The 10531-nt window shown below is 48.4% G+C and overlaps 1 protein-coding gene across 1 annotated transcript in view; it reads right to left on the bottom strand.

Moving 5' to 3' along the window:
• Positions 1-8126: 8126 nt before the first annotated feature.
• The window catches only part of NTN4 (netrin 4), a 47403-nt gene continuing 44998 nt past the window's right edge, over positions 8127-10531 (bottom strand). The window contains exon 10 of the mRNA XM_086470891.1: positions 8127-8263. Coding sequence (XP_086327017.1) covers positions 8127-8263 — 137 coding nt within the window. The remainder of the gene's footprint in view (positions 8264-10531) is intronic.

Here is a 10531-nt window from a genome sequence, read left to right as displayed (position 1 = left end):
ATGATCTTAGAGGTCTATTCCAGCCTAATGATTCTATTCTATTCTATGATGTCCCTGGAGCCTCAGACCCTGCAGTCTTCGGGGGAAAACCTCTTTGTGCAGCACCTAGTATAAACCTGCACCAGCCTCCACTGACAAGCTGGATGCAATTGCTGCACCGACTGGGGAGGGGGAACTGGGAATACTATAGACCTGTTGCTCCCCAGCCTTTTTCCATGGATGTGTCTCCACAGACTATAGATAATCACAATGAAAATATTTCTTCAGTATAATGATAACACTTCAATATAACGATAACATGATAACACTCATCAGCAAAGCAACAGGTTCTCTTCATTGCAATTCACTCAGAAAAAAACGTCCTTAACATAACATGAAAGTAAAGTCCTTGCTTTCCCAGGGGAGGGAAGTTTGGGGATTAGCCACGTAGGTTTATTTTTCACGGTGCCTTCAGATACGCTGTCCCACAGAATATGCTATGCTGCTAACTCACGCTACAGGAAAAATAACAGTGCAGAAATTGTAGCATGAAGCAAGAAGTTATCTCAGTTGTGGATTCGAGTTTGAAGCTGGCATCCAGCTGGCAGAGACTGGATGGCTATTAAATATGTCAACAGCCCCAGCTAAATGCCAGGATAGCCTTGTGAACAGGAACTCCTGATAGTACTTTCTCTTGTGCTGTTGCTATTTTAGTTCTGTTTGTTTTCTCTCTATTTTGGATATTATATATTAAAAAAAAATTCTGCACAGCTAGAGAAAAACGAAATCCTGGAAGGAGAAGAATGAGGGTGCCAGTTGGTCACTCCTACTTTGCTCCTGGCTAATATAACTGCTGTGTGTTTGATTTTTTTCCAAATCACAGAGGGTTTAAATGACAGGTATGGTATGACCTTGGTGTATGTCATCATCTGCCAGGTATTCAAGGATTTCTAAGGATTTAAGCTTGCTTGCTGTTTGAATACAGGATGAGCAGTCATCCCTGTTCTCTGGCATGTGTAGGGCTTCCCTGAGGGTGGAAAGGGAGACTGGAATTTAAAGTGATTCTCATTTATTTAGTAATAAAATAAATGTACAAAAGCCAGGAGTTTTCCAAAGCTGACTGGAGTGCAGTCACTTGTGGAGAACAACCCATGGCTGCTACCTGGGTTATGTCGGCATGTAACAATACCTGCCTGCCACATGAATCTCAGACAAAGCTGTCATAAATCTTGAAGCCCAGCAGTAAAATTAATGGGAATTACAGAGAGCAGGACCCTGTCAGCTTCATAATAGGTCTGTGAGTGGAAAAAAAATTCTCATGCCTTCCTTCAGGCTTTAGGCAAACCAGCTACTGATGCTCAGTGGCCATTATCCAATTATAAGTGCTTTTTTTGCTCAGAAGAATTTGTTTGTAATCGCTTTTAATGTGTCAGAGTTAAATACGCACCAGCACGGAGCGTGGGCGAGGGAGCAGACCCTGCTGCAGTCTGCAGCAGAAGTCCCCAGGGCCATCTCCTCCTCTTGCCCTTCGGTCTTGAAGCTCTTTCCAATATTGCTTCTATTTTGTCATTTGCAGTATTGCTTTGTCATTTCAGAGGTGACCGGGGCGCAGTGGGGGCCCGGCCTCTTTCCTTTTCTGCCCTGTCCTGCTGATCGGTATCAGCCCGAGGTGGGGCGTCCTGTTTACCTCCCCGAGCAGGACTGGGAGTGCTGGCCCATCCCACCGGCACCTCCACCATCCCCGGTCCCTGGCCCGCTGCTGCGGGGCGTTGGGCTCCTTGGAGCGCCGAGGCCAGGCTGTTCGTCTGTGCTGCATTGCGTTGTATTTACAGCGTCTCTGGGGGTTTCTGCCGGTCACCCGCTGCGACCAGGGAAATATTTTTTTCCCCCGCTTTGCTGCATAACTTGGCTTCTGTTTTCTTGTTGTTGTTTTTTTCCTCCTGCCTTTGTAGCTGTTGGCTGCGGCCGGGGCCAAGTCACGGGGCAGGATGTGCTGCTTCTCCGGAGGTACGGACATGCGAATAAATTACATAGTTTTCAGGAACTTTTCCAGGCACTGGAAAGTGATCATCTGTACTGCCAAGCTGTGAGCACAGCTCCTGGCACAGCTCTGGCCTGCTCCACTTCGTCCTCTCCCGACCCCCTGGCCTGGGGCTGCTGAGGGGCAGCGTCCCACCTGAAATGCTTGTTTCGATACAGGTGGGGGTGGTTTGCACTGCGGAGCAGCTCTGGGCACGTTTAGCTTGTGCACACTGCTCCCTCTGAGCATTTTCAAACTCCTTAGGTGGCTGCCGGCTGCATGCATTGCAGCGACCAGTCTCGGGCTCCCTCGAATCAGCCTCCCTGTTCCAGTCACCCCAGCGGCTCTGGGGGCCTTTTCGAGGACCCGCTTTGAGCATCAAGAAACAACCCCCTGGCTGCAGGTCTCTGGGGGAAGGGGCTGATCAGGTCTGGGCACCCAAGCCAAGCATGGGGCAATGGCAGCGATGGCTGTGGCTTTGTTGTCTCCCACCACTGCAGTCCCTTGTCTCTGCATTTGCCTATAGCTGCAGAGGTGGCGGCGTCCCTGCTTGGGCCTCTGCTCTGTTTAACTTCCCTGCCCTTATAGAGGGTGGATTTAAACCCCTGCCTTTCTGCCAAGAGCATCTTGGTGACGCTCTTTGAGCTGCGAAATTACCTGTGCATCTTCCCGCACCCTGACATGCCCCTGCGGGGCAGTTGGGCAGCTGTAATGGCCCCCTCAGGGTGCTCCTAGGCCTCTTCTGCAACCCCAGGGGGATCAGGTGATCCTTGAACGACTGCCACCTGCCATCAACACCTCACGTTAGGTGGGGCATATCTCCAGTCCTTGTTTGTGTACCTGAAATAATGTTTCCTTATCTCCTACAGGTGTTATTCAGGTAAAGCCCATGCAGAGATTATGCAGCAGATTTGACCAGACAGAGGCTGAACAAATGCTCGAGGTCCAGACACAAGTTGCACCTGATGCAAACAAAGGTGAGCTCCAACGAAGCGCAGAGACAGAGAGCAACCACGTTTTTCACAGGTATATATTTTAAGGTTATAGTGTTAGAAATATCTCCTACTGAACCAGGCAGGTATGACGTGTGTGAATGAAGCATGGGAAATACAGTGAGGAATGTTGTTTAGTCCAGGTTAACACCAGCCTAGTGGACAGTTGCCTGGTTTGGTCTGTTTTTCTGTACCTTGGTGTGTCTCCTGAGCCTGTAGCTGGACTGTGTTTTGCACCTGCTGAAAGAGATGCATAGCCACATCCACAGCAAGTCAGTTCAGGGAAACTAATATTCTGTTTAGGAAGCAATTTTATTCTTCTTAGCAATTTTCATACAGATCTGAGGGCCTTTTGCAAGCCCTGATTTCCAGATGGCTTAAAATCCATGTTCTGTGCTCAGTAAGTGTATATAACTTCTATATATAAGACTGAGAGAAGAGGCCAAAGAAAGAAAAGCTGACAGTGCGAGCAACCTGACTGGTCAGGGGGCGCTCAGAAATGTGAGCAGAGGAAACACCGTCTGAGAAATGAAGCAGCAAGAAGTCCCATGGGGACACACATGCACCCACACATACACTCTGCTCTAGACCTCTCAGCAGCCTGATAAACTTCTTTTATGCATCTTCTACTGAGAAAGTGTCCAGGTAGAGCCTGGAGATTCCTTGAACTGCAGGTTGCATTGCAGAGAACAAGGCTTGGGCATGACAAAATTTTCCCTGGGCTACATGCATCATCTGGGCTTAAGTATATCCATGAGTGCATCACACCCATGCGCACATCACATCTGCAAGCAACCCAGCATTATCTTTGCTCCAAAGGACCCACTGGAGTGATGGGGAAGTGAGGAGATGGGCACAGCCTGGAGCAGGTCTGGGCACCGAGAATGGCTCTCCTGATGCTTGCCATGGCACGTTGGTCTCTTGACCACGCTAACATTTTCAATATGCCAAGTTTTCCATATATAGTATATTTCCAGCCTTGCTGAGGCCTCATTGCCTTCCCTTGAAGCAATAAAAGGCATTCGTGATGTTTCTGTGCTCAACTGTGGGAAAAGTGCGGCGAGAAGCTGTGACCTTTGGGCAAGGGCATGCTTTGGAAACACCGTCATCAAAAAATCAACACATCAGCCCAGAAGGCCCACAGGCAGCTGATCTCCTCCTGCCTTACTGGAGAGAGGGCTTCTCTGGATGCTGGGGCAGCAGCCACTGGACATTTTTGAGATGTTTATTCTATCCAGTGTTGATACTGAAGTCAATATGATAACTAAAAATAAAGATTAAAAAAAAAATGCACTGAAGCTATTTGTTCTCAAGTTGTTATGTTTACCCATACCAGCCCGGCTTTCCATTTAGCCAAGCCAGTAGTACCAGATGTTCAGTCATTTTCAGCAACATATCCCAGAAGATTTAGCCCGTTGGAGCAACTATATTAAACATGCCTGTAATTTTCCACTGTGACTGGAAGATCACATTCCTCTGAGTCAAGCAATGGCTGGCTGGACGGGTCCCATGCACGTGCAGCCAGCCCCAAGCCCTCTCCTGGCTTTCACCGTGGCAAGAGGAGACACTGCTTCTGCAGGCCAACAGGGCTTAGTCCAGGAGGTGTCAGGGATGAAGGAGGCCCCCACCAGTAGCACCTCCTGGGAGGCAGGCGACATGCTGCTGGGGTCCATGGGCTGCCCAGTCACCCTACAGCCAGCTCCTGCTGCAGAGGATGCGGCTGGGGCTGCAGGTGGCTTCTCCCCCATCCCTCCTTGCACTCATAGCCTGTAGGCACGGTTGATGTCTGTTGAGGTAGTCCAAAGAGAAAAATGCTCTTTAACAGAATAAAAGCAGATGTTGCACCTAAACACATCTGTCCGGTCACCTCCTGCTTCCTGATGAACGGGCTGGGCAGAGGTACCCATCCTACAGGCCCTGCAGAGCCAGGGAGCGCTCACCCCGTTTGCAGATGTTTACTAGCAAGCAGTTGGGCGTGTAAGGTGACCTCTTTGAGGGAGGATGTGGGACAACTCAGAGTACAGCCTCCTCCAAGCACCTGGCTTCAGGTTAGTGAAAACAAATGGGCAGATCTGGGTGGACCATCCTGCTTTCTTCCACAAGTAGCAGTGGTGGCAGAGGACAGCTGTGAGCTTTGCCTGCATCAGCAACTCATGTCCGTAAGGCCAGAGGGGTATTTCTGGAAGAAAAGACCCTTTTGTGGATGCTGCTGACAACTCTGATTATGGCTGGGTTGGTTTTCCTGCCACTGATTTTTGTTACACAGCAGGATTGGTGAAGGCATTGCTACTCCTGGAGTCATCAAGCAATAAATCTACTCTTCAGGTGGGCAGGGACAGACAACCTGTTCTCATACATGTAACAGATGGGATTAAACAGACAAACCAGCAGGCTGCTCCCACGAACTCACTCAGTTGCAAAGATTACTGTACAAACAAACTTTTCTCACTGAGAAGGGCTTGGTTGGCCATCTTGTCCCTGTGAGGTGATCTTGTACGGTTGGAGGGATATCCAGCTTGCGCTCTTGGTAAACGGACATTTCTCCTTCCAGCCAAAATCCCCTCGCAGGAATCTCTCATGGGTAGATTTGCTTCACAAAAGCTAATTCCTTTCATTCATAAAACCATCAGTGTCCAGACCTAAGACTAGGACAGGGGTCAGACAAGGTGCCATAAGCAGTGTCTGCTGCTGGAGCCATCCTGGTAACCTGCTGGCTGGGCCTGTGGGCCTCTCTGCTCACACCCTCTAGCTTTCACAATGCCACATTAATCAACTAGCCATTGCAAATGGAGTTTTAAAGGCATTAAAATAAAATTAAGCGAAAAATATGTCAAGCAGGTGAAACTGCAAAGTTTTAAATCAACACAGAGATATTGGACACTCTTAGTCTCCAAGTGTTTCCATAGGAGGAGTCTTTTCCTGCCCTCTCCGCTGGGGAGGTTGGTGCTGCTGCAGCATGGTGCCCTGGCAGTCATTGATTAACTGCCCACCTGGGGAGCTGCTGCTCATGCTACAGGTTACGCCGTAGCCCCCTGGCCACTCATTTCTGATGCTTGACTTCACTCTGCAGTGTTTTTATAGACCTTTTGCCACAATGCTTATTTCCCACCGCCTTTTTTTTTTCCCTTTACAGTTTCAAATGTTTCAAATGCAGGGAGTGAGCCTGATTTCGGCCATCCCTGGCTTGCTTTTTATGGATAACTGCTCTGCAGCTCAGCCACTAGGCCTGTGTGGATGCAAGGATCTGGCCAACTTTGAAAATATTCAGGTACAATTCCCCTTGTTATGAGAAGAGCTTATAAGCCTCCCAAAACAGAGGTGAAATGGGATTTCTGTGAGCTATCCATGCTACTTGGCTTTTTATCACATGGTGAATATTCCCACCGCAGAGAAGGATATATCTCTCATGCCAGCTTCTCCTCACCCAGCACCATCTTCACTGTGCTCTTTAGCACAGGAATGAAGACTGCATTCCAGTGGCGTAAGCAGTAACAGGAGATGAAGATGTTGAAATCATATTGTATTTATTACATACATGAGATATAAAAACAAATTACCAAAATAGTATCATTTTTTTTGTGAGTCCACAGGACCTTGAAAGAAAAATACATACTTAAAGTGGATTGGTAGACTTGCGACTTTTCTGGTGTTGTATGTCTTCCTTTTCTTTCCTCTCACACTCATGAACAAAATACACCCTATGCAATGTGGTTTAAAGATGCTTTACAGATCTTTAAAGAAAAGATATATTTTAGTGCTGAAAACTGCAGTAAACCGTGCTATATTCCATACTAGTGTTAATAAGGAAGTATAATGGCTGTATATATTGCAAACAATAACACAGAAGAAAACAAATAAAATGTTCAGTTTTAAATACTAACATAAAAATAAAATAAACTCCAGGCCCACCATGAATTGCTGGGTTGTGATAGGCGAATGCGAGCCCTTTCCGTTCTCCGCATCCACTCCTTTTCCTGCAGGCAGAGTTTTTCTCCTCTGGCAATTGCATTTTTTGTCTCAAAGTCTCTTCTTCTACTCACACTGTTTGTGAAGTCTCGCTGGAGTCCGGCCCACGGGGTCCAAGCACTGGTCTGAAGCTCGGACTTCAGTGCAAATACTTTATCTTTCAGATTGCATCCTCAGATACTCTGAGTGGCCAGTGCCAGGCTGGCCGTTCCCTTTATACCGTTAATGCCGTCCAACTGGGGGTACTTCAGGAGTGCTTCTGTTTCAGGGAGTTTTTTTTCACGTGCCATCTTCAACCTCTTCTTTCCCCAACATTATTAGACTTCCTGCACTGTGAAGTGGCAGGTAGTAAAGTGCTTTACGTAATGAAATATTTACAATAGGGCTAGGTTCATTTTTTAACACTTCAAGGAGAAAAGCTCAGACATGCTGCACCCTCCGGACATAGCTCTTCTCTGTGGCCGTGTGGTGGGTGGAGAACTGGCCTCTGTTCTGCGTCATGCTTGTGCCAAGGCAGAGGGATTTGATTCATTCTGGCAGCTCCAGCCGGAGCTGGTCCTCACCAGCACCAGCAGAGAATCTAGCCCCTGAAACCTTCAGCGGTTAAAAGCAAGTGGCGCCCAATTCTCTTTGATGGGTGCCATGTCCTAACCTGAAGGGGTGTTTCTAAAGAGCAGTCATCACTGCCACGCTGCTGCCAGCGCCTGCCCACCGCTGCGGCCATCGCCATCCCCACAGTATCCTCCGGGAGCCCCTGGAAGTCACTCAGGATCCGCACTGGTGGCACTGACAGTGGTGTTTTGCTTCTCAGCTGTAGCTCACGGGCACGCTTTCCCTCTCTAGGGTGGCAATTTAGTCTGGGGCGATCAGTGGCTTCATAGGAGGTGCTCCAACATCACACTGGAGTGAGACAAGTGTCCACCCTTCCTTTTGTTTCCCTCAACGTAACGATGAGCTGGGCTCAGGCGAGCCCCCGGCAAGGAAGCTACAGGCGAGTGAATGCACATTGGCCAGGAAGGGTTAAATTAGACAGCGCCTACAACTCTGAATGCCTTGCTACACGTTTTGGCACTATTTTCTTACATTCCAGTTTTCATCCTAGAAGTCTTCTCTCTGTGAAGGCTGTTGCATTTTGTGCATAAAGAAAGGCCCTAGGCAGTCGCACACCTCTAGTTGCAGTCTCTTTTCAAAATCTCCAGGACTTTCCTTCCGAGAGCTGACTTCCACTGATGGACAAAACTCTTCATGTTGACAATGAGTCTGCCCGTTCGGATGTCCTCATGTCCTGCCACGAGATACTCCAAGCCTGCAAACCAGCAAAGTGGTCAGAGACTGCACAGTACTATGCTTAAGAGGCCTATTCATGCTGCAAATTCAACCTGGGTATCTAGTCCCATGTAAAAAAACACTTATACAAATAAATCTTTACACATATTCTTTCGTACATCTGTATATCAATACCTCTATCTAGATCTATGGATCTGTGGCACATCTGCTGGTGAGATGCAGTATACAAACTTTGACTTTGTTAGCATCTAAACATAAATGGAAGCTGAACTCTGGGGGCTGCACTACAAGTTTTTATACCTTGTCTGCAAACTGCTATTACCTTCATTTGGCAGCCACCTGCCTCACCCCTCCCTGAACACACCTGAGTCTGGAAATCAGTCAGTTCAGCACGTACTAGTAATGACAGTGCAGGATGGCCCAGTGCTGGTGTCTTCCTCAAAATGGCCAGTGCTCCCTTGTACGCAAAGGCACACTGGACCCTGACGAGAGGCAATACTAGATTTGGAGGCATGAGCACCCCAGAAGAGCCTGAGGGGGTGGCAGTCACACTGAATAGAGCTGCCTTAATTTCTGCCTCCACCAGATGCTTTAGAGACATGACAGCAGCGTCTGGTGAAGCCTCGCCCAGTGTCCAGAAGCTGCCAGGAAGGGCTGGAGCGCAGCTGTGAAGTGCCCTGCCGCAGGGCTCGCCCCAGGCATCCAAGTCTGCGCTTGGCTTTCAGGGCACAAGTCAAAGAGCTCTTGGAGCTAGGCAATAACTGCTAAGCCAGGGGATGGAGCGAAGCCTTTGGCTTGAATTAGCCTAAAGAAACACTGCCACAGATCCCAACAGCCTAAATCATAGAATCATAGAACGGTTTGGGTTGGAAGGGACCTTTAAAGGTCATCTAGTCCAATGCCCTGCAGCAAGCAGGGACACCTTCAACTAGATCAGGTTGCTCAGAGCCCCATCCAACCGGACCTTGAAAGTTTCCAGGGACGGGCCTTCTACCACGTCTCTGGGCAACCTGTTCCAGTGTTTCACTATCCTCATTGTAAAAAATTTCTTCCGTACATCTAGTCTAAATCTGTCCTCTTTTACTTTAAAACCATTGCTCCTTGCTCTATCACAGCAGGCCCTGCTACAAAGATTGCTCCCACCTTTCTTATAAGCCCCCTTTAAGTATTGAAAGGCCGCAATAAGGTCTCCCCGGAGCCTTCTCTTCTCCAGGCTGAACAAACCCAACTCTCTCAGTCTGTCCTCATAGCAGAAGTGCTCCAGACCCCTGATCATCTTTGGGGCCCTCCTCTGGACTTCCTCCAACAGGTCCATGTCTTTCTTGTGCTGAGAAATGGGCCACAAATTCACCGTAAATGGGGATAACAAGGAGGATAATCCCTCCCATGGCAGAACGAGCTCCTAACCAGGGCCAGCATCCCACTGCAGCACGTGTGGGGTACAGCAAACATGAGACCCCCCTGTACCCCCTTCTCCTTGCACCGGTCTGAGGAGCACCATGTGGCTGTACAAACTAGCCTGGGGGAGATGGGTCTCCCCCAGTGCTCTCGGTCATCCTGCTCCACCCTGGCCTCAGCGGGAAGTCTGCTTGTGTTTTCTTGGGTTTTTGTTTTGTGGTTCAGAATAAAGGGAGAGTGGCCCCTAGTTAAAGGTCAAGCATGTTTTTCTTTAATTCAATACAATTTGTTATCTACTTAATCTGATTTTTTGGGCACACACATTCTCTCTTCTGCCAAGTCAACACAGGATATGTGTATGGCAGTATCAGCCTTTGCAAGACATTCATTTTGGCCGTGTCAATAATGCTGTTACAAACGTCAGTTTTCAAGGGCTCCTAAATCTGTCTGCCCTGAGAGAGAAAGGTGGCACGGCACCCTCAGAGAGCAAGCAAATATTGCTGCAGTTGGCGATTCAGCAAGGCTTTCTAGATTTTCAATCTGACGTTACAGAAGTGTAAAATTAAAATGAATCAAAGGACTGAGATGCCACAAGCCAAGACTTGAGGCTGTGCATTTTGCCCCACATCGCTGTCAGGCAGCTCTGTGCTTATTTGTGTCTGTACTTGGCAGAGCTGAGGAGGGGAAGGGGCTCCTGTTCCCTTGCAAACAGCTGAGACCTTTAAACCTTTCAGCACATTGCTCCCCAAGAAGTCCAACCTGCCTCTGTGGCTGTGTGTGCAGGGGAACATGTGCAAGGGTAGCGCATATCCCCTGGTAGGAAGTTAAGCACATTTATCAGCTGAGAACAGCTCATGGAGATTTGATAAATGCTTGGAGTTTTTATTTC

This window comes from Leptosomus discolor, chromosome 1, assembly GCF_034619465.1.
Source record: "Leptosomus discolor isolate bLepDis1 chromosome 1, bLepDis1.hap2, whole genome shotgun sequence".
Taxonomy (NCBI): domain Eukaryota; kingdom Metazoa; phylum Chordata; class Aves; order Leptosomiformes; family Leptosomidae; genus Leptosomus; species Leptosomus discolor.
The sequence above is the reverse complement of the archived record's forward strand: the minus strand, read 5'-3'. Positions and strand labels throughout refer to the sequence as shown.